The sequence below is a fragment of the Hippocampus bargibanti genome, linkage group LG13 (assembly GCF_051943395.1).
Source record: "Hippocampus bargibanti isolate YZ-2025 linkage group LG13, ASM5194339v1, whole genome shotgun sequence".
Classification (NCBI taxonomy): domain Eukaryota; kingdom Metazoa; phylum Chordata; class Actinopteri; order Syngnathiformes; family Syngnathidae; genus Hippocampus; species Hippocampus bargibanti.
Window position 1 is genome coordinate 21,891,198 of NC_142746.1, and position 24,777 is coordinate 21,915,974.

Consider the following 24,777-nt stretch of genomic DNA (forward strand, 5'->3'; position numbering starts at 1 on the left):
CTTCAATCCATTTTCCCCCGTTTCTCGTTATTGCATTTGGCAATTTGAAGAACCGGCATGGAGGTAAACATGTGTAAACGTCATCATAAGCTGCATAGCGTGGAAAATCCCACGAAAAACGATTATGTACTTCACAAAAATGCAATGATATTTGACTGCGAGTACAGAGTGCGCACGTTCACTGGACAGAAACAATCGCGGTGGAATGTAGGTCACTGTAGCCTACCTATAATGTACCTTCCCTATAGAACGTGAACAGCCCAATCGTTTTGGAATGATATACAGGGACATACCACCTCAATTATATAACAATAGTGATTACGTTGATGTTAATTGTAGAAAAAAATGATCCAAAAAGAGTTGTTTTATACTGAATGTTGGTTTGATAAACTCGACGAAACAAAATTATCGGTCAGTACATAATACAACCGCCAGATGTCGCCACGTCAACACAACACGCAGTTTTTCCTCCCCAGTGTCAGAGTGTAACCAAGAGGTTATAATCTAAAGTAACACCCCTCACTCTGAGCGGTTGACAATATCCGACATATATCTGACAATTCAAATCATACGTATGTTACTAGAATATTGTACTTTTTACATATAACTTAATCTAAAATATTGTGAATTAAAACTCATTTTTAAATCGTTGAATTTACGTCATTGTTCCGTCAACCCAGCATAACCCAGCTACCATCAGAGAATTGCTCATCTTAATTTTAGCTATCTTTGCGCCGCTCCTCCGGGTTGAGCGTCGCCCGAGTTGCTCCGAGTACCTTCCCCGGATTGCTGTCGGAGCGATGGGCTGAGGCGGTGAACGGCGGCCCCCAGCACGAACAGCCAAGCGGCAATCGAGGCCACACACTGCGGCTAGGTAAGGTGGCTAACCTCGCCTAAGCATCCGACTCGGCGTTTTTTACCGGAGCTTTGTATGTGGAATTTTGCTCGGGTCGTCGAAGCAACCATCATTAGGGTTAGCTTGACAATTCACTTCTCAAGATACGATCCTTTTTTATTACGATAATAATAATTATCATTATTATTATTGAAGTTACACGATAATATATTTCTTGAGTGCTATAGGAACCTTTTCAAGCTGTAAAATCCGTTTTTTCCCGGGTTAACTGGAGGTACTTACTGCTTTTATACCTGCTAACTAGCTCGTGAGGCTAACCCAGGTATTAGCCGGGGTTGTCGTATATCTTTTTCACGGTGTACGGTCGTATTTATCGGGTGTTAGACTGAGCCCAGTACCGGTTGGTAGACAGAGCCCAGTGGGACGACTAGGTCGTCTCCGAAAGAAGCCTGTCGAACCTAATTGGGGGTGAGACGTGCCCGAGTCGGAGGCAGGCGTGACCGTGGTTGTGTTGGAAAGTTGACCTTTGACACCCGCTCTCCAACACCTGCACCCTCATCTGTTTTTAAGGTTTCCGAGGCGTTCGACTCAATGGGAGCCTTGCCACATTATCCCGAACTCGAATATTGTTGTAACTATTGAAATGCACGAAATTCTATTAATCACTTTAATCATCTTGAATAAAATGGTTTACAGAGTAATGATGTGTCATTCGCGAACGAGCCGGATCTCTGAAGTGAACGAAGACAGACGATTCCTATCAAGGAGCCGGAAATGGGAGCCGATTTTTTTTGTCCTCTATTCCCCGCCCCCAGTCTTCGGTTAAAGCCTGCTATAAAACGTTTTTCTGATGTCAGTTAGGAAACAAAAAAATGGTGTCGGTTGTCCTTTAAAGGACAACCGACGCCCGGACAAGTTGTGCCCGTAATGTGTAAAATCGCTTCAAATGACTTCTACTGAGTGTATTTTACAAAGATTCCACCGCATATAGCTATATTTTACGTTTTAAGACTCGCGCTGAATATTCCGGAAGTCTTGTTTTTGAGTTGGTGACAAGTCCTCAAGTCACGTTACGGAAGGAATGCCCCTGACCGAGAAAGGACACACTGTAGCAGTCCTTCCATCACGTCAATATATTTTGCTCTACTTGTTTGGTCTCAAAACGTCATGTTGCACCAAAAAGAGCCAGAAGAGGGCGACCAATTTATCAGCCTGTGGAAACGGCCTGATTAATTCCTCACACAGAGCTTGGTCGCCATTTTCTGCCTCTTTTTTGGTGATACATTTCCCCCCCTATTGCATCAAAATGGCAGGGAATAAATTCTTTAATCGATTGCAAACATGTATGCTTTCCTCTTCAGAACTATTTGAATCATATTCATCACTGGATGAGTAACAAGAAAGCATATTCTCCGAATCTGAAGCCATTATTTTGATTCTCGAGCAAGGCAAGACGTCTTGGCGTGACACCACGAACAAGGGGGCGGGACCCTCTGAAACTGGCCACTTCCGGTTTCAAATTGAAGTAGTTTTTAGACACAAGTCATTTTTATTGGTGTTTTGCATTTGACAAAAAATATCAGCCTGTGTGTTTTGGGTCTTTTTAGATGCTATAAAAGGTTTTTTTCTGATGTCATTTAGGAAACAAAAAAATGGTGTCGGTTGTCCTTTAAAGTCTTGTGAAGATGTACTGCAAATAATTAATAGACAAGAAAGAATATTGTTAGAATTGCGACCGTGGCTGTTCCGCACCCATTTTGAGCCCTCTACCTAGCTGGTGGCAACTGAACAGTTTGCTACTTTGAGCTACCACGCTCAAAGGCACCCCAGCAGCGCCCCTTCTTGTGTCCGCAGATGCTCTCAAACTGAACAGACTGGCCCACAGCAGCTGTTCCTTACAACAGGGGCTCGAGATGACCGTTTAGATGAAAATATTGACTCTAGCGAGGTTCCCAGCTGGCCTGTGCTTTTTTTTTTATGAGCCATCATCGTCCGTGCATGACCAGTTGGCCCGCCACGTGACACCGGACTCAAAAGCCACGGACGACATAGCAAATGTTGGTTTTCTATCCAAGCTACCTACCTCCCTCCTTCTTTCGTCGTAACCTTTTGCTTTTGGATTTCGTGTCATTTTTTGCTAAACAGAGAGCTTAAAGGACAACCCACACCATTTTTTTTGTTTCCTAACTGACATCAGAAAAACGTTTTATAGCATCTAAAATAGCCAAAACACGCAGGGGAAATATCAATGAGAAATTGATTTTTCAATTGTTTGTGTACTAACAGTTTGGATTGACGATTTATCTATCTATCTATCTATCTATCTATCTATCTATCTATCTATCTATCTATCTATCTATCTATCTATCTATCTATCTATCTATCTATCTATCTATCTATCTATCTATCTATCTATCTATCTATCTATCTATCTATCTATCTATCTATCTATCTATCTATCGGCTAACTATTAGCTATCTGCTAGCTAGCCAGCTAGTCGATATCCAGATCTATCTGTGTATTTAATAGTGACATCCAGTGATCCTAGTGATTAGCTGCAGAGCTATCTAGGTGGCTAGCTATCTAGCTCGCTATCTGTTGGCTATCTACTAGCTGGCTAGCTGGCTTTCTATCTGTGTATTTAATAGTGACATTTAGTGTATTAGCAAACTAACTAGCTAGCTAGCTATTAGCTATAGAGTGATTTAAGTGGCTAGCTATCTAGCTAGCTATCTGTTGGCTATCTATTAGCTGGCTAGTTAGCTTTTTATCTATTAACTTCCGGGTTGAGTGAACACTGGCGCGTGTGGCTGCCGCTGCTCACCCACAGAAAAACTTATCCTGTGACTGTAAAGTGACCTTGAGAGTTTTGAAAGGTGCTTATAAATGATATGTATTATTATTATTATTAGTTTAAGTCATTTTTATTGGTGTTTTGCATTTGACTAAAAATATAAGCCTGCTTGTTTTGGGTATTTTAGATGCGAGAAAACGTTTTTCTGATGTCAAGTAGGAAACAAAAAAAATGGCGTGGGTTGTCCTTTAAATACAATATACGGGAGGGGGAAATATTTGGTGCTTTGTGGAGATATTTGGGCTAATTGATGAATAACTGGCCTGCTTGATTGAACATATTATACCTGCGCATGGTTGTAACCCTGTACGAAAATGGTTTAGCGCTAACCAAGGTACCGATATAAGATGTGCAATGCCTGACAATGCATTCAGAACCCCTTTATCAATAAAAATTAACGTGGCTTTATTAGTCTGACCCGAAACTCGCTCTGCGCACAAAATTTCCAGGCTTAGCGTAACAAAAGCATCTCTCAAAGTCATCTAACAATCGGTTCTTGTGTCTGCATTCAAATGCTTATCTTCTCCTGACTATGTGTGTGTGAGAGACTCTTCAAGTCCACGTAGCGGCTAACCGAAGACGCTCTCACCGCTACAGACTCTGTTGCCGCAACAACAACCGGGCCTTTTGTTGTACCCGCACAGCGCTCGTAACGCTACGGAGAAAGAGCATCTTTCTTTCCGAGAAGCCCGCGCTCGCGAGCGTCGTCAACAGTCCGAAGCTTCGCTACGCTAACCGTAATGCTATGCCCACACAGACAGGACTTTGCATTGAGACGGAGTGGCATAGACTTCATTATTTTTCCGTGCATTGTCCAATCAAACATTTCACAGTGTTGTGCTATTGTGCTATTGCTTTTTTCGTCTGAAAACACCGCATTGATGGCGAAATTAGAAGGAAAACTACATAAATAATGCGATGGTGAATCGTTGTGTGTTTCACAAAGACTACTATTTGATACTAGTTGACACAAATTCCCAGCGGACAAATCAACTAATTTCCAACGCAGCTTGTGCGCCATCTTGTGCATTTTCTGGGCGCTTACATTGGAGTCCAGACGGCTCGAATTAATACGGAAGGACTTCTTTAATGGATTGCAAACATGTATGCTTTCTTCTTCAGAACTACTTGAATAATATTCATAACTGGATGAGTAACAAGAAGGCATCTTCTCCCAATCTCAAGCCATTGTTTTGATTCTGGAGCAAGGCAGTCTGTGAAGGAATATCCTGGCGTGATGTCACGAACAAGGGGGCGGGACTTTCTGAATCTCCCCAGTTTCGAGTTCATTTATGGCAGTTTTGGGACACTAAGTCATTTTTATTGGTCTTTTGCATTTGACTAAAAATATCAGCCCGCGTGTTTTGGCTATTTTAGATGCTATCAAACGTTTTTCTGATATCAGTGTCGGTTGTCCTTTGATTTTTTCTCTTTCTTTCTTGTTATTTTGGTCGTTCTCCATTTTGCCATGCTCGGGTGAGGTTCAGCAGCAGGAGGAAGGGGGAGGAGACAGAGTGGGCCGGCCGGAGGCGTGCCAAATCAGATGCGAGCGCCTTTGGGGAGGGGATGGTGCGAAATGGAGTTACCCCCCCAAAAAAGACAAAAAGAAAGAGCAGGCTTGGGTGGGTGAAGGAGATGGAATAGAATGTGACAGCATGTGTGTGTGTATGGCTAGTCTTGTGAGGACCACTAACATTTTATACCATACGTAGTGAGGACATTTTTAACAAGTGAAGACCTTTTGGCCGGTCCTCACAAGTTTTTCATTCTAAAGTCTTCTAGAGGGTCTATATATGCATCTGTTAAAGTTTCAGAGAGGTCCTCACAAATTCACCCAAAATGATGTGTGTGTGTATTTTCATTTCACTTGGATACACACACTTTTTACTCACTCTGTGTGTTGATGTGTGTGTGTGTGCGTGTTTAATGAGAGGAAAAAGTTCATACCACATTAACCAAATTCACCACAGGGGTGAGGACTTTGAATGTACCCATTCAGAAACCTCACTCCTGCTGTTACAGTAAAGTCTCGTTATATCGATATCGGATATATCGATAGTCCCGGTTATATCGATATTTTTTCGGACTCCCTTGAATATCGATATAACGAGACTTTACTGTATTTCAGTTTCAAGTCCACTTTTTATTGCTTTGTTTTTAAAAAAAAGTTGAAGTGGGAAATGGGGTGATGTTTAGTGTTCAAATGTAACACTAGTTCTTCTCTAAACTTATCAGCAATGGTGGTCCTCACTCCTTATCTGGAGTTATCCGGACCTCACAAAACCAGTGAAACAGGAATCTGTGTGTGTGTGTGTGTGTGTGTGTGTGTGTGTGTGTGTGTGTGTGTGTGTGTGTGTGTGTGTGTGTGTGTGTGTGTTACCGGACAAGAAAAACAATGACGTACTAAGTAAAAAAAAAAAAAAAAAAAAAAACTGGGAGAGAGAGAGAAAGTGGGTTGTTGCGGGTTTTGTTGTGGGTCATGTGACCTTTGCGGCACACTCAACCCTCACTGTCAGTCACAGCAGAATTATTCTGGAACCGTCATCAAGAATTACAACACAGACGAGGACATTTTCTAATGTCTTTATTTTTTTTTTTTTACCCTTTCAGGAGTTGTTAGCGACTTCTTCTTCTCGACTCCTCCTCCGCTTAATTTTTTTTTGGGGGGGGTGGCCTGACCAGGCCAGGGAATGTCCCGCCGGCGCCATGCCTTACGTGGACCGGCAGAACCGCATCTGCGGCTTCCTGGACATCGAGGAGCACGAAAGCAGCGGCAAGTTCCTGCGACGCTACTTCATCCTGGATACGCAGCAGGGCAGCCTGGTGTGGTTCATGGACAACCCGCAGGTATTTCTTGTGTGATGTATTAAAAATCATGAAATCTATTATTAACCTAGCCGGTCGGGGTGATTAGCGATAGCTTAGCACGTAGCATCTGGACGGGTATCTGCGGCACGCCTTGCCTTAGGTTATCAGCTGTTATCGGCGTGGGTAGATTGTGAGGCGAGAGGTGACCGGCCGGACCTGCAACGGCGGCTGCGTGAGGAAGTGCTCGCTTGTAACATAAAGTATTCATAGCGCCAGTTTTGAATAATTCACCGGCTCCCTTTCTTTTTATAGAATGCAAATGCTTACATTTTAATGAGGCGAAAGTCACCACGGCGGAAGTTGAGGCGCCACCAAAAAGAAGCTTTTCAAACCGCCTACTTTTTCATTGAGGATTATTAACCCCCCCACCCTCCTTCACTGATGTTTCTCGTCGTTATTCCGCAGAATCTTCCGGTTGACGCCGATTGCGTCGGCTCCCTCAAGCTCACTTATATTTCAAAGGTAAGCGAAACCGTCTTGGATGAGACTGATTTGAGACAGCAGGGTGACCTAGTTGGTCCGTCTCACCGTTTGGACGCATAACAAATGGATGAAGAACTGGTTTTCAGACCAGAAGACAAAAATAATGACGGTTATTGTAGTTTACATATGACAATTAGACATTTTGGTTCAGACTTTAGCAAGAATCATGGCACTTGACATGCTTGATTTGTTTTTACGGGCCGAATAAAAAGAGGCGGTGGGCCGGATTTGGCCCCCAGGCCTTGACTTTGACACCTGCGCGCTATACAAACACATTTTAAACATCTTTTCTATTTCCTTACACGTCGTTTTATTTTCTCGGACTTCCTGTCATGATGTCACATGCACTAACACGGCGAGCGTGGCTACTTCCTGGATTTTACGGGGAAAACAATTGCAACCTTTTGTTCTCATACAGGTGAGCGACGCCACGAAGTTGCGACCGAAGGCGGAGTTCTGTTTTGGTAAGTTTGGAGTCTGATTCCAGATGATTTGGGGAAGGCGGGGCAAGTCACAAAAAGGCCATTTGGAGTGTTGCTAGTCGACACACGACGATGCAGAAGCGGTCACGCGGCAGCTGAGTTGTTGCTTCGTGTTGACATAACTTTGAAAAAAAACTTATTTAGACTCCTCCCACTCTGCACAAAGTTAACATTTGTGTGCTGGATTCTATGCGTGCACCATTGCCAGATTTGTTGCCAGGCATTTATTTATTTATTAGTTTATTTATTTATTCATTTATTGATTTATTTGGTAATTTTATTTATTTATTTATCGTTTACACATGTATTTGTTTATGCATTTATTCACGCATTCAGGCATACATGTATTTGTGTATTTATATATTTATCCATTTGTTTATGTATTTTACTTATTTATCTTTGTATTTCTTTATGTATGTATTTCTTCATTTGTTTTTCATTTACGTGTTTGTTTGTTTATTTATCATTTACACATTTATGTTTTTGTTTAGTTCTTTGTTTATTTATTCACTTAGTCAGGCATACATTTATTTGTGTATTTATTTATGTATTTATTTGTTTATTTATGTATTATTTCTTTATTTGTTATTCATTTACATGTTTATTTATTCGCCAGGCATTTATTTATTTATTTATTTGTTTGTTTATCTGTGTTTATTTATTTGTTTGTTTGTTGTTTACATGGTTATTTATTTGTTTATGTATTTATTCACTCAGTCAGACATACGTTTATTTGTCTTTATTTATTTATTCATTTATCTATATGTTTAAGTTTATTTATTTATTATTTATGCATGTATTTCTTTATTTGTTTTTCATTTACATCTATTTATGTATTCATTCACCTAGCCAAGTAGTTATTTATTTATTTATTTATTTATTTATTTATTTTTACCGTTGGCTGGGGGGTTGCTATTCCTTCCACTTTTCAAAAAAAAAAAAAAAACAATAATAATAATGATAATAATACATTTCATTTATGAGCGCATTTCAAAACATATGCCGCAGGCACACGCTATCTCACGTTGAACGAATGAGGCTATTTTCTAACACCGGTCGCTTGAAATACGTAAACATCCTCACCTTTCCATCGCAAATGCTCACTTTGTTGCCTCGCAACCAAATTTGAAATTGAGTCAGCGAAACAGATGGCCGATGATTTCCAAGAATGACTTTTTGTCATTGTGTTTTGGGCAAAGCTTGGCAGCAAAGTCGGATGACTCACGATGAGACGTCAAAACACTCGTAACGCCGCTTTGAACAATGACTTTGGTTCAACTGTTACAAAAACGTCCTGTGAGTCCCCAAACAAAACTGCGCTTCACTGCTTTGATCGCGCAGACAACAACGACAAATCAATATTAATCCGCCTTTGTTGTCTTTGCTGAAAACACGACACGATTTGAGTGAGCCTCTAATCCCTTTATTATTTATCATCCTCCATTTTGGAACGCTTCAATCGCAGGAAGTGCTCGTCTGTGACAAGAAGTTGACTTATAGCGATGTGTGTGTGTGAGCTAGCCAGCGCTTTACGTAGCTTCTTGACAGGATGTCGCCACTCAAATCGGACCCCCCCCCCCCCCCATTTGCAGATGTCAAGGGGGTTTATTTTTAAGTGCCGTTTGGAGGCCACATGTTTTGACATACATCAATGGATCCCGAAGCTCCGCCTCTTCCCGCGTACGCCCCAGCGGCGACGCCAAACAAGCCGTACCCGGCCGTGCACTGTATGGCAGACAGAGGTCACACTCCCAGATGGCCTTTAACAAAACAAAAGCAACCCCCTCAAACCTCCACTACACCCCCCCCCCCCAAAAAAAAAAAAAAACAAAAAAACAAAAACAAACAATCATAATAATAATACTGTGATACCTCGGTTTAGGAATCCCTTGGCTTACGAACCTTTCGGTATACGAACGTTAAATTTATCAAAATTTTACCTTGGCATATGAACTAGTTTTCGGCATACACACGGAGCTCTTCCCCGCCCCCAATCTTCGGTTAAAGCCATGTGATTGGTCAAGAACGCAGCAGTGAGCGGGGGGTTAAACATTAAAGAGACAGGCAGACGACAGAGAGAGAGTGAGAAAATGAATAAAAAACAGTGAAATTTGGACTGTTTTCAACTTTAATAGTTCAAAGGCAGAGTGTAGACTGCAAGGTTAAAATATCCCATCAATCAGCCTCCACAAATAACCCGCAAGTGTACAATCCATCTGTACACGTGATGCAAAAAGCTATCAACCCAGCTAAACAGAACACAATTGATGAGGAACAAGATAAAATTATTGCAGAGAAAGCACCTACAAGGGATTATTCCTCAAGATGGTGAAAGAAGAAGGTTACGTTCCTCATCAAGTGTTTAATGCTGATGAAACCGACCGCTCCATTCCATCAAGCCATCAACGACCATCACAAAGGTAAATAAAACGACTTCATTACACAGTACAGTTCATTTCTTTATTTATAATACCATACCACATTTATTATACATAAAATAAGGTACATTTTGTGTAATTTTAAGGCTTAGAAAATTAGAAAGTAAAAAAATTATGGGGACCAGGGAACGGATTATTCTTATTTTAATGGTTTCCTATGGGAAATTATTTTTTGGGATACACACTTTACACCCTCCACACTCTGTCTGGGAACCAATTAAGTTTGTAAGCCAAGTTATCACTACATTTCATTCATAAGCTCCTTTCAAAACTCTCAAGGTCACTTTACAATCACAGGATAAGTTTTTCTGTGGCTGTGCAGCGGCAGGCACACACGCCAGCATTCACTCAACCCAGAATCACTCAAATAGATAGAAAGCAAGCTGATACATTGCTAATTAATAGCCAGTCAGATAGCTAACTAGATAGCTAGTCAGCTAATAGATAGATAGCTCGATAGGCTAGTCAGCCAGCTAGCTAGACAGCAAATAGATAGCGAGCAAGGCAGCCAGCTAGATAGCTAGCTCGATAGCCAGAAAAGTGAGCCTTTCTCATGTAAAAAGTGGATTTTAAACATTGCAAGTGAAAAAGCGTGAAACTCTTTTGGTGGTATGTTTTATTTTCTTTCTGAGCCAATATGGAAAACATGGATGCCGACAAGAGAGCAATAAGTGTCAAAAAGCCAAGCGGAACAGTGTGCCATTCTATCTGATGCTGACACACCACCCGCGCGTTGGCGGGGCCCCACGTTTCCCAGCACACGTTTCAGTTTGCGGCGATGACTCACACCGGGGATACTCCCGCGCTGTGTCGGGGATAGCGCAGCGCTACGCTACACACTTCCGGCGAGCGCTTAACGCCGTTATTTACGGCAAAGTGGAAGAGCGAGGTCTCACCCGCGAGTAATTACCTGACCAGATGTTGACACAGACGCCGCGTTTAGAAGAAAGTGATTTTTTTTTTCCCGCACATCCTTTCCACTGATGGAATTGGACAACCAGACAGGATGTCCTAACTACTATGCACCCCTAGCTAATCACTAGCGCACCTAAAAATACGTCGAAAAACCATTTCAATATTTATTTGAAGTCCAGATCTATATATATATATATATATATAAAGAAATGCTATCCAGCCAGCTACCTAGCTAGCTATCTATTTGCTATCCATTTGCTACTTAGCCAGCTACCTAGCCAGCTATCTATTTGCTATCTATTAGCTAGCTACCTAGCTGGCTATCTATTTGCTATCTATTAGCTATCTGGCTATCCAGCTAGTTAGATAACTGTCTAGCTGGCTATCTGTTAGCTGTCTGTTAGCTAGCCAGCTAGCTTTCTATCCACGCACGCTTAACGCAGGGAGTCAAACATTGTAGTTACGATTTCCTGTCGTGGGTCCGTTTTGAATTTGGGGAAGCCATTACAATGTTTTATCCCTTCCACATATGACATATAGAGCACACAAGAAATGTTATGAATAGCTAATTTTCAAATCTGAAGTAAAAAAATGTAAAAAAAAAATGAAATTGTGTAAAAAAATGACAATTTGAAATTTTGGTTGGGCATCAAGCATCATGGAATTCCACAAGTTTTATTTTCTGTCACAGGCCAAAAAATGATGTGGCGGGCCAGATTTGGCCCCAGTGCCTTGACTTTGACACCCGTGCGCTTAACCCTACACTTGCTCCGTTTGTGCTTGGCTTTATTTAGTCATCAATGCTGGGATGAGGAAGGTCTTCCTGCAGGCCAACGATCAGCAGGACCTGGTGGACTGGGTCAACGCGCTCAATAAAGCCACCAAGATCACGGTGAGGCGTTTACTTTTCTTTTTTGTCGAGTCACACAAAGAAGTGAAAATGTCGGTTGGCACAATTTGCTTGAACTTTGAACTCTTCACCAACTTTGAATTCTTCATTGGCTCGCCTTTGTGTTTTTCTCAGGTGCCAAAAGCCTCCGATAGTCAGCAGAATTCCGAGAATCACAAATCTTTGCTGGATGCCGCCGGACCCAAGAAACAAGTGTCCTATAAAACAGAGATCATAGGAGGCGTTCCCATTGTGACGCAGACGCAGGTAAAACGAAGGAAAGGACGTTTCATGCCAGTGTGAATAAGCCAAAAAAAACACCATGTTCAACATTTCCTGAACAAAAACACTGCCACTTTTTGTTTGGGACTTATTTTGAAGAGCTAGCGAATAGCTACATCAAAATGTACAGTGATACCTTGGCTTATGAACTTAATTGGTTCCTTAATTGGTGTAAGGCGAAAAGTGTGTATCCCAAAAAGTAATTTCCCATAGGAAACCATTAAAATGAGTATAATCCGTTCCCAGGTCGGAACCAATCCGGTCCAGGTGTATTTTGTTTTTCTACTTTCATTCCTTTCATCACTTTGCTGCTGTGAAATGTAAATTTATCCACTGAGAGACTAATAAAGGCAAATCCAATCCAATCCAGGAAGCCATAAAGCACAATTTACTACTTTATAACTTTCGAAGCCTTAAAACTACACAAACCATGTAGTCTTCACTCTGCCTTTTAAAGTTGAAACGAGTCCAAATTGTTGTTGTTTTTTACCAATTTCTCACTCTCTCTCTGCTGTCTGCCTGCCTCTTCATTGTTTAAACCACCTCCCCTCACTGCTGCGTTCTTGACCAATCACGTGGCTTTAACCGACAACCGGGGGCGGGAAATAGAGCACCAAAACAAGCCGGCTGCCATTTTCTTGTTAGGAGAACGGGCTCGTTCGCGAACGACACATCACTCATTGTGGCAGCTCCGTGTGTATCCCGAAAAATAGTTGGTATGCCAAGGTAAAATCTTCATAAATTTAACGTTCGTAAACCGAAAACTTCGTAAGCCAAGGGGTTCGTAAACCAAGGTATCACTATGTCTTAAACTTTTGAAAAATTGCGACAATATGGAGCAATGCATCTCCACTCCGGTCCTGTAGGTGGCAGTAATGCTGTCATTTAATTGTGCAACCATGGAAGAGGAAAAAACTGTTCAGTCCCACAGATGGAAATAATGTGATCATAAAATGACATTTTTGCACAAACTCACCCAGTCATCCTCAAATTTTCCAGCATGAAGGCGGCGACGGGGCAGAGCGAGCGGAACGCGAGGCCATGCACCGCTCGCACAGCCAGCTGCCCTACTTTCTGGGAAGGCCCACCCTAGACCACACCGTCATCAAGTCGGGCTACTGCGTCAAGCAAGGCGCCGTGGTGAGTTTATATATACTGTGTGTGTGTATACATATACGGTAAAGTCTCGTTATATCGATATTCAAGGGAGTCCGAAAAAATATCGATATAACCGGGACTATCGATATATCCGACCCTGCGCGCATGTAATTTTCTCCGTGCGTGCATAGAAATAGTATCGATATAACTGGGACTATCGATATATCCGATATCGATATAACGAGACTTTACTGTATTTAAATACAGTGATACGTCAGCCTACAAACTTAATTGGTTCCCAGAAAGTGTGTGTAAGCCGAAAAGTTCTTCTTCCAAACATTTATTTCCCATAAGAAACCATGAAAATGAGAATAATCCGTTCCCAGGTCCTCATAAAACATAATTTTGTACTAAATAAGCCGCGGGTTGAGTGAACGCTGGTGCGTGTGGCTGCCGCTGCTCTCCCGCAGAAAAAAAAATCTTGCTTCTTTTATAATAATAATAATAAATTTAATTGACAAGCACCTTTCAAAACTCTCAAGGTCACATTACAGTCACAGGATAAGTTTTTCCCTGGGTGAGCAGCGGCAGCCACACGCCACAGCGTTCACTCAACCCGGAAGTAACTCAAATCGATAGAAAGCTAGCTAGCTAATCAACAGATAGCTAATAACTTGTTATCTAGATAGCTAGCCAGCCAGCGATATCACTATATAGCTCATAGATAGTGGGCTAGATAGCTGGCCAGTATCTATTGTTCACATGTTTGGTATCCGAGGGACAGCAAGCCATAAATCCATAACTGTGCTAACCAGTATTAGCATGTCGCCACATTATGTACGGGATAAAAATTAAATAGGTTTGAATCAATTTTTGAAGATGTAGCTAGCTTTCTATCTAGTTGCAGCTAGCTAGATGGCTAGCCTGCCAGACCGCTAATAGATAGCTAGTAGACTGTGACTCAAAGTATCCTTGAGAGTTTTGAAAAGCGCTTATAAATGAAATGTATTATTATTATTATATGTTTTTTTAATAATTTTTAAAAATGTTGTGTGCATGTCGTGCAAAGGGACTCAGCTACAGCAATATTGCTATCTAACCTCCACATTTTCTATCCCAGATGAGAAACTGGAAACGACGATATTTTCTCCTGGAGGAAAACTCCATGAGCTACTTCAAGTCCGATCTGGTAAAGTGGCTCTTTTGAGTTACAACACGCTCTTTAGGAATCTTGGGGTCTTTATTTTTTCTTAATCTGTGACACTTGCCGGATTAGTATCAGCTCTGCGGTGAGAGGCGAGTAAAAGATTTGCAAGAACATCGCACTGTGCCCTGGCATGTTTTATCTCCTGTCTGAGGAATTTCATCAGCCTCCCTTCACGTGTCCTGTCATGCCCTCGCGCCCCTCCGGCCTCCGTCCTCCCTTGTCGGCTTAAATCGCTCGCACACAGCAGCAGCCGCCGTCGTTGTGATGAGATAACACGAGACCCCCCTCCCCCGAGGACGCAGACTCTGTGTCTGCTTTAAAACGGACTCATTATCAATCTGGAGATTTCAGAACAATGCTCTTGATTAAATGAAATCGTTCGTTGCGTTCACTGTTCTCTCACCTGCAGGAAAAAGAGCCGCTGAGGATGATCCCGCTGAAGGAAGTTCACAAAGTGCAGGAGTGCAAACAGAGGTACAAAACGAGTACAGTGATACCTCGGTTTACGAACCCCTTGGCTTCCGAACTTTTCGGTTTACGAACGTTACATTTATGAAAATTTTATCTTTGGCATACAAATTGTTTTTCGGGATACACGCGGAGCTGCCGCAATGAGTGATGTGTCGTTGGCGAACAAGCCCGTTCTCCTAACAAGAAAATGGCAGCCGAGTTGTTTTTGTCCTCTATTCCCCGCCCCCAGTCTTCCGTTAAAGCCACCTGATTGGTCAAGAACGCAGCAGTGAGGGGCAGTGGTTTAAACATTAAACAGACAGGCAGACGACAGTGTGTAGACTGCAAGGTTAAAATTCCCATCAATCAGGCTCCACAAATAACCCGCACAAGCCATCTGTACATTTGATGCAAAAAGCTACCAACCCAGCTAAACAGAACACAATTGGTGACAAACTGGGTAAAATGATCACAGCGAAAGCACCTACAAGGGGTCATTCGTCAAGAAGAAAAAGGCTATGTTCCTCATCAAGTGTTTAATGCTGATGAAACCGGTCACTCCATTCCATCAAGCCATCAATGACCATCACAAAGTTCAATAAAACCACTTTATTATACAGTACAGTTTACTTATTTAATTACAATACCATAGCACATTTATTATACATAAAATAAGGTCTATTTTGTGTAGTTTTAAGGCTTAGAAAGTAGAAAATTACGTTTTATGGTGACCTGGGAGTGGATTATTCTCATTTTAATGGTTTCCTATGGGAAATTATTTTTTGGGATACACACTTTTCGCCTTACACACTCTGTCTGGGACCAATTAAGTTCGTAAGCCAAGGTATTACTATACAGTCCTTCGTCGTCTTATTTGAGAGACAGTTTAAAAAAAATGTGTCATCTGTCATTTTGTGTTTTAGTGACATCATGATGCGTGATAATTTGTTTGAGGTGGTGACCACGTCCAGGACGTTTTACATCCAGGTAACAAAAAATGGGATTGGATTACTTTTATTAGAATGAATACTCTTACCTGTGTGTGCGCTCAGTGCTGCCATCTAGAGGCTCAATTAGGAACAGCAAATTAGAAAATCAGTCACTGACTGAATCAGCACCCCAATTTTATAAAATGCCGATTTTAGAAGAAAAAAAAATCTACAAAGGCGACAATCAACAAAAGAACAATTACTTCTGTTTTTTTAGATGTACATGTTTAAAAAAATTGAAGTGAATATTTAATATCATTTTTGTTGTTTTTATGTTCAATTTTGATACGCATTGACTGAATCAGCACCCAAATGTTCTAAAATGGCGATTTTCAATGTGTTTTTTAAATTCTAATATGGCGACAAAAGAACAATGACTTTGGTTCAACTGGTACAAAAAAAATTAATTAACATTAATATAAAAGTGACGTTAAATGAATATTGAAATTTGCATTTCACAGCAGCAAAGTCATGAAAGGAAAGAAAGAAGTAGAAAAACAAAATATAGAAGCTACTGTAAAGGCAGCCACTCTCGCGGCGCCATCTTGAAATCAAAACAACCCAAAAAAAACTAAATAATAAATAACGGACACAACACAAAATACACAATCTAAGCACTTTTATGCACCCTCTTTGTTGTATGAAGCAGTTGTAGATGAAAGAGAGGATAAAAGCGTCCTTTTCACCAGTGGATCAGGGACGTCATGGTGAAATGTGCACGTCTGCTACCAGCGAAATGTTGAAAGCAAACACGTAGCTGTAGCATCCATTGACGAAAACAGGCTGTCTCACATCTTCTGTCCCACGTAAATCCGCTTCAATTCCAAGCTGCAGACTGTCCAACAGCACCGACCTTTCCGCTGAACAAAGAGGGGCTGTAAAAATGCTGCCCATTAGAGGCGTAAAAAAAGTACAATAGCCCCAAAGCTGTCCCGGAATGACAGTCAAATGGCACTGACATTCTTCCCAATCAAAAACGGTGCTGGCATATTGGTGCACTGTCTCCTCCTTGATGAATGTCGTGGCTTGGACGTCACAGTAAAATCAATAATTGTCATTCGTGTAAACTTCAAATCTTACTTCCTGTCCCAGGCCGACAGTCCAGAGGAAATGCACAGCTGGATCAAGGCGGTTTCGGGGGCCATCGTAGCCCAGCGTGGACCCGGGAGGTCTGCCGCCACAGTACGTGTCTCACACACACACACACACCACACCACAGAACACCACGACCTAGTTTTTACTTTGAAGGCGCGCTAATCAACTGCGCCTTCCGTCAAATCAGAAGCCTCGTTTTCAAGATGCGGTTGTGTTCAGCTCAGCCCGCCGCGGTAGCATTTCGATGGCTTCTGACTGGAGCGGGATATCAAAATTCTCCCAAAATTACAACCTTGGCCATTTGGAAATTGCACCGGACAACCCCCCGTGGTGACGAGTTGAGGTTTATTGACTAACTTTAGCATGTCCAAACGTTGTCGTCAAACACCGTTCTTTTCTCACCGTGTTCTTGCCTCTTTTCCTCAAGCTCATTTTGTGGCAGTTTTGGGACACTTTAACACCATTTTTATCGGTGTTTTGCATTTAACCAAAAATATCAGCCTGCGTGTTTTGGCTATTTTAGATGCTATCAAACGTTTTTCTGATGTCATTTAGGAAACAAAAAAATGGTGTCGATTGTCCTTTAAATAATCACGGCAACGTCCGAGTGGAGCCTCAGCGTCACTCACTCACAAGGAACAAAACACCAACCTCCATTTTGTCTTTTTGTTTTCGGTGACACAGTTGTTCCCTGCCCGGGCCACCTGTTGTCTTTCTGTCTCCCCCTTTCTCACCCCACTCTCTCTCTCTCTCTCTCGTGCATCTTTTTCATCCCCCCCACCCACTTCGGTCCCCTCCCTCTCTCATTGGGCAGACAGCCCATCTGCGCTAACCCTGCTTTGCGCTATGTTGTTGCAGATGCGGCAGGCCAGACGGCTGTCGAACCCCTGTATACAGAGGTATACATCTCGAATTGGGGAGTGCAGCAGCACGTACGTCAGCTCGTCTTTACCCCCAAAAAAGCAGCCCCCCCCCCCCCAAAAAAAAAACAACTTCATTTTGTAGCAACACATTTTGGTTTTGACTGTCACACTGTTTTCTACTCACTGGCTGGCCCCGCCTCCTCGAGCAGATCAGATCTCATCACGATGCTTCTGACGCTCCCTTTTTTTCTTCTCAAACCCCCCCAACCACACCCTGAATATGGCTGATAACCCAACAAGAGCCCCCCCCCCCCCCCGCTCTTCCTTTCACGCCTCCCGCTGTCTCTTTCATGCTCTTCGGTCTAGTTAGCTTTGGTCTAGTTAGCTTCAGTCTCATTAGCTTCAGTCTCATTAGCTTCGGCCTAGTTAGCGTTAGTCTAGTTAGATTCAGTCAACTTAGCTTTGGTCTAGTTATCTTTGGTCTAGCTGGCTTCGGTCTAGTTAAGCTTTGGTCTAGTTAGTTTTGGACTAGCTAGCTTCGGTCGAGTTAGCTTCGGTCTAGTTATCTTTGGTCTAGTCAGCTCTGGTCTAGTTAGATACGGTCTAGTTAGCTTTGGTTTAGTTAGCTTCAGTTGAATTAGATTTGGTCTAGTTAGTTTTGGTCTAGTTAGCGTTGGTCTAGTTGGCTTCAGTCTCATTAACTTCTGTCTCATTAGCTTCAATGTAGTTAGCTTCAGTCTCATTAGCTTCAGTCTAGCGAGATTCAGTCTAGTTAGCTCTGGTCTAGTTAGCTTCGGTCTAGTTAGCTTCTGTCTCATTAGCTTCAGTCTCGTTAGCTTCAGTCTCGTTAGCTTCAGTCTCGTTAGCTTCAGTCTCATTAGATTTAGTCTAGTTAGCTTTGGTCTAGTTAGCGTTGGTCTTGTTAGCTTCGGCCTAGTAAGCTTCGGTCTATTTAGCTTTGGTCAAGCTGGCTTCGGTCAAGCTAGCTTTGGTCTAGCTAGCTTTGTCCTAGTTAACTTTAGTCTCATTAGCGTCTGTCTAGTTAGCTTTGGTCTCGTTAGCATCAGTCTAGTGAGCTTCGGCCTAGTTAGCTTCGATCAATTTAGCTTCGGTCTAGTTAGCTTCGATCAATTTAGCTTCGGTCTAGTTAGCTTAGTTGACTCAACTACAAGCAAGAGGTCAAGACATGATCTAAAACGCCCCCCCCCCCCAAGATCAATTTGCCTCCCACCCACCTCTTGACTTCCCACGATCAGCTAAAAAAAAAAATCACATAGACGTGTTTCCTCCTGTTCTCCATGAGTCCTTCACATCCTCTTCTCCCCGCGCCCCTTGACCCTTGACCCCCTCGTTGCCTTCTATTTCTCTCTGCAGCCTGCTGCAGCTGTGCACCTGTGCGACTTCCTGCTTGTGTCTCCTCCTCCCTCCCGTCCGAAGCCTGTATGTCTTTTTTTCCCACCCACCATAAACGCACCGGTACTGTTTTTGTTGAAGGGCTTCGTGCGCCTAATAGTCCGGCGCGCCTCATACACCGGAAAATGCTTCATTTCTCTATTATATTTGGAAACTTGATTTCATTCATTGAAGGTGCGCCTTATAGTCAGTCCGGTGAGCCTTATTTATGTATAGAAAAAGTGTGAAAATGCACCATTCATTGGGGGTGCACCTTATACCCCGGAAAATACGCTACAGTGATACCTCGGCTTACGACCGCTTTAGCTAACGAACTTTTTGCCTGACAAACGTTACATTCGCGAGAATATAATCTTGGCATAGAAACTATTTTTCGGGTAACGCACACGACCTTTGACCCGTCTCCTTTCTCCGTCCGTCCAATGTCTGCTGTGTGTTTCCAGAGACTGAAATCTGAGAGCGACAAGCTGCTGAGCACCGATGCCTGCTAAGGCTTCTTTCTTCCTCCTCCTCCTCTTTCGACTAGCAAACTAAAAACCCCGCCCACTCCACTCTCAACTCCTCCCCCTACTTTCTTCTTCTTCTACCACAACTCGTGCTACTTCCGCCATCTTCACTCTAACAATGCTACGCCCCGCGGCCTGCCAACGCCAACACCGCTAAGGCTTCATCCGAGCCTCAAAAGAAGGCTTGTTTCATCTTTTTTTTATTGGCATTCACCTCCAGGATATGGATTTTGATTTAATTTCTGATCAAATCTGTTTTTGATTGTGTTTGGCAGGAGCACGGCGGCCGCTCCACATTCTACCGCAGCCCCGCGGGCCCCCCCGTCCCTCGCTCGCCCGTATCCGCCGCGCCACCCCGCCAACCAGACTGGGGCGACGGCGGCGCGTGCGCTCCACGCTCGCAGCCTGGCGTGGGACAGCGAGCATTTCATGAGCCTGCTGCCCCGGCCCGCTCGCACTCGCAACCCGGACCGCCTCTCCCTGCAGGAACACCGCCTGGCAAAGTGACCCCGTGCGGCGAGGAGTCGCCGTGGCGACGGCGGAGCGCCATGGAGCCCCACGTACCCGAGCCGCCGTTGGACCTGGACGACGCCGACCTGCCGGTGAGCGAGGTCTGAGTGAGGATTTTTTTTTTTTAATGACCAGCAAGTTTTTTTCGTGGACACTAGGTGGCCGTCGCTGAACTTTAAGCTAACGGCGCTAACGCTCAAAAGTCGGGGGGCTTACTCTGAACTCGTGTGCCAAAAGAAAAATGACCCAGTATTCGTCTGCAGTCCACCTGCTCATCTTTTAACTGTGGCGTATTTATGTGACAAGCTAAATGACTTTTCGGTGCGATATTAGACCACTTCCTGGACTTAAAGGATAACCGACGCCTCCGGACAAGTTGCGTCCATAATTTGTAAAATCACTTCAAATGTCTTCTACTGAGCGTATTTGACAAAGATTCTACCGCAGATAGCTACATTTGACCTTTTAGACTTGCGTTGAATATTCAGGAAGGCTTGTTTTTGAGTTGGGGACGATGCCTACCGTGACGTCACGGAAGGAACGCCCTTGACTGAGAAAGCGACACACAATGCATTTTGGGTACTTTTTTTCATCTGAAAACTTCCAGTTGATGGCAAAAGTCGAAGGAAAACTACATAAATAACGCAATGGTGAATTGTTGTGTGTTGCACCAAGACTACTATTTGATACTAGTTGACACAAATTCCCAACAGACAAATCAGCCCATTTCCAACGGAGCTTGGGTGCCATCTTGTGGGACGCTACATTTCAGTCCAGATGCCTCAAAATGACACGGAAGGACTTCTTTAATCGATTGCAAACATTTATGCTTTCCTCTTCAGAACTATTTGAATCATATTCATAACTGGATGAGTAACAAGAAAGCATCTTCTCCCAATCTGAAGCCATTGTTTTGATTCTCGAGCAAAGCAAGACGTCTTGGGGTGAAAAACATCAGAAAACGTTTGATAGCATGTAAAATACCCAAAACACGCAGGCTGATATTTTTAGTCAAATGCGAAACACCAATAAAAATGACTTAAAGTGTCCCAAAACTGCCACAAAATGAGCTCGGAATTGGGCAGCTTCAAAAAGTCCCGCCCCTTGTTCGTGATGTCACGCCAGGGTACTCCTTCACAAACTGCCTTGCTCCAGAATCAAAACAATGGTTTCAGAGAATTCAGATTCGGAGACGATGCTTTTTTGTTACTCATCCAGTTATGAATATGATTTAAATAGTTCTGAAGAGGAAAGCATAAATGTTTGCAATGGATTAAAGAAGTCCTTCCGTATCAATTTAAGCCATCTGGACTCCTCCAATGTAGCGCCCGAGAAAATGCACAAGATGGCGCCCAAGCTCCGTTGGAAATGGAGTACAAGTGATTTTACAAATTATGGACACAACTTGTCCGGAGGTGTCGGTTGTCCTTTAAGGATTTGGAGGCTGCATTTTAGCTTAGCGCCCATGCCCAGTTTTCGACCATTAAGTGCCAAGAATAAAAAGGGAGCATTTCGGGATCCCCTAAAACAAAAACAAAAGGACTGAACATGTTTTTTCTCTGAAGATAAATAAGCTGAGTACTTCTAACACTCTCTCAACACTGGAACCTATTGTTGTTGTTTTTTTGTTCTTTGTTTTTGTTTATTTGTGTCACTCTCAAGCTTGCTGTTTTCATTAGTCACGCATAGATTCCACTGTTTTAGGACTACCCGCAACTAACTATGAATAATAGTATAAATGCTTTAGTCATTTTTGAGGGTTTTTGCAAAAAAAAAAAAAAAAAAATCTGCACAGATGTAAAGGAAAAAAAAACACAACTTACCTAGCTAGCACCTAGCTATTTTATATTGACCATCTTACATTTTGTTAAAAAGCAACTTAGGCCAAGAAGCTATTCGGTAAGTCATATTAACAAACGTGTGTTGACGCTACTTGTGTGCACTTGTGTGTGTTGCGACAGCTGTACAGTGATACCTCGGTTTTCGAAATTTGGACTCCTTTCAACTTTGATAGTTCAAAGGCAGAATGTAGACTGCAAGGTTAAAATTCCCATCAATCAGGCTCCACAAATAACCCGCACTAGCCATCTGTTCACTTGATGCAAAAAGCAATCAACCCAGCTAAACAGAACACAATTGATGAGGAACAAGGTAAAATTATGGCAGAGAAAGCACCTGCAAGGGATCATTCCTCAAGATGGTGAAAGAAGAAGGCTACGTTCCTCATCAAGTGTTTAATGCTGATGAAAGCGGCCACACCATTCCATCAAGCCATCAACAACCATCACAAAGGTCAATAAAACCACTTTATTATACAGTACAGTTTATTTCTTTCATTATAATCCCATAGCACATTTATTATACATAAAAAGGTATATTTTGTGTAGTTTTAAAATTATGTTTTATGGAGACCTGGGAACGGATTATTCTCATTTTAATGGTTTCCTATGGGAAATTAATGTTTGGGATACACACTTTTCACCTTACACACTCTGTCTAGGAACCAATTAAATTTGTAAGCCAAGGTATCACTGCATTTGATTTTCTCAAGAGTTTGAAGGCAAACATTTCATCAAGGTCAATTAGCCTCGCTGCTAACATTAGCGCACTAGTCTGAGGCTCCGTGTGTTTTCGTTCTCTGTCGTTGTGGTGTATTCTTTTTTTAAAAAACAAAAATGGACAAAACAATTGATTAGTTGTGGAGTATTGTTTTTTTTAATCATGTCCTCAAGCCATGGAGAAAAACAAAACAATGTTTCATTCTTAGCTAGCTTGCGAGACTGCCTCAACAAAAAGCACAATACATTGATCGATTGCCCATTTTGCCAGTATGCTCATCCAGAGCCGCTCTGTGCACGCGCGTGCGTATGTTTTTCCATTAAAATGGTGTGATTTTTTTTCTGTTTTGTTTTTATACATACATATATACACGGTATAACACACGTTAGCTTCTTTTGTTTCATTGATTTAAACTGTAACGGAAGCTCTCTCCGCTCGGGTTCTAGATACAATAATCACTTAAAAACTTCATTGCTTTCACACACCTGAGATATTTTAGAGTACGTGCCAGCCAGGTGTCATTACGTTGGACTGTTTCTATTTATTATGTGGATGAAATAAACACATTTATTCCGTGTACTATCTGTCATATGGTCTAGTGATGTGTCGTTCACGAACGAGCGGGATCTCTGAAGTGAACAAAGTGAGCCGGTTCCTAACAAGGAGCCGGAAATGGGAACCGACTTTTTTCCTCTCTATTTCCCATCCCCAGTCTTCGGTTAAAGCCGCACGTGATTGGTCGATATCTGTGGTAGAGGAGGGAGGGGACAATTACAGAACCACAGCGGTGGGGGCGGGGGTTAAAGTAGACTGGTGGACAAATGTCATAATAATATTCATAATAATAATAATCATACTAATACATTTCATTCTAAGCACCTTTCAAAACTCTCAAGGTCACGTAACAGTCACTGGATCAGTTTTTCTATGGGTGAGCAGCGGCAGTCTCATGTGCCAGCGTTCACTCAACCCGGATTAACTCAAATCATTAAAAAGCTAGCTAGCTATCTGATAGCTAATAGATACCCAACTAGCTAATAGATAGCCAATAGACAGCCAACTAACCATCTAGCTAATAGCTAGCCAGCTGGATAGATAGCTAACAGATAGCCAGCCAGCCGGATAGATAGCAAGCCAGCTGGATAGACACCTAATAGATAGCCTGCTTGATAGCCAATAAATAGCCAGCTATTAGCTTGCCACCAGCTGTTTATCACATGCTTTTATTAATATTCAATGATTATTTTTTTACTAGTTGGTATGATAGCATTATAAATATGAAAAGCAAATTAGTGACCGCTGATCATCAGACTAGAGTAACCACAGGGAAAGTGAAAGTTAGCATCCACTAACTCTGTGCATATATAAATCAAGCCATATCAATAAAAATATTTAATATAGTGTATTTTTTCCATGAGTAATTGGTTTTCACATAATTTGACATGATTTTTGGGAGTTAATTAATTTAAGCAACAAAAAAAAAACAAAACAAATTGAGGAGCCATTTGGGAGCCAAAAGAGCCGAATCTTTATAGTGAGCCGAGCCAAAAGAACCGGCTCTCTGAAAAGAGCCGCAATTCCCATCACTAGTCGGCGAGAGTCGACCAGGATTATCGCTGCCCTCTTGTGGTGGGACAACAAACTTCACTTAAATGCACTACACGACACCTCCAATTAAAAATATACTGTGCAAAATGTTTTAATGTTTTTTTAAATAATATATTTATTTTTATGCAGTTGAGAACGGCTCCTATTGGCGATGTTATTTTTTTCAGATCTTCAGTGTTCAAGCGCAGATGTGTTGTCATAGTGACGCATCCTTCAGATTGACCAACCATAATTCTTGTTTCTTCTCATGCACTGAACGAGGAAAGGCCCACAGTAAAGCTGAAAAATGGTACTTTATTGTTTTAAAATGTAAAATAGATATTTTGGGGACAGCAGCCTTGAATTATTATTATAATCCCGTACAATACTGTACAATGGCTATCTGGCTTGCATGCTTACTTGCTAGCTAGCT

General features: G+C 42.2%; 1 protein-coding gene across 2 annotated transcripts; it reads left to right on the forward strand.

Annotated features, from left to right (window-relative positions):
- The first annotated feature begins 590 nt into the window (after nt 1–590).
- On the forward strand, nt 591–23,336 carry LOC148889726 (pleckstrin homology domain-containing family A member 1-like). Of its 2 annotated transcripts, XM_089011660.1 has the most exons (13): nt 591–874; nt 6,321–6,557; nt 6,984–7,040; nt 7,480–7,525; nt 11,691–11,788; nt 11,921–12,052; nt 13,067–13,207; nt 14,286–14,354; nt 14,782–14,846; nt 15,746–15,809; nt 16,904–16,993; nt 17,765–17,838; nt 19,964–23,336. In XM_089011660.1, the coding sequence occupies exons 2-13, from the start codon at nt 6,417–6,419 to the stop codon at nt 20,193–20,195; spliced, it is 1,209 nt and encodes a 402-aa protein (XP_088867786.1). In that variant the 5' UTR covers nt 591–874; nt 6,321–6,416; the 3' UTR covers nt 20,196–23,336. The 2 variants fall into 2 exon arrangements, with proteins under 2 accessions (XP_088867786.1, XP_088867785.1); XM_089011659.1 differs by lacking the exon at nt 17,765–17,838 and having other exon boundaries at nt 602–874.
- Nucleotides 23,337–24,777: the final 1,441 nt, after the last annotated feature.

Bases quoted from the DNA above. Each gene is read 5' to 3' on its own strand.
- LOC148889726 (XM_089011659.1), top strand. From the start codon at position 6,417: ATGCCTTACGTGGACCGGCAGAACCGCATCTGCGGCTTCCTGGACATC. The intron at 7,041-7,479 runs GTAAGCGAAACC...GTTCTCATACAG, and splicing joins AGCTCACTTATATTTCAAAG to GTGAGCGACGCCACGAAGTT. The intron at 13,208-14,285 runs GTGAGTTTATAT...TTTCTATCCCAG, and splicing joins GCGTCAAGCAAGGCGCCGTG to ATGAGAAACTGGAAACGACG.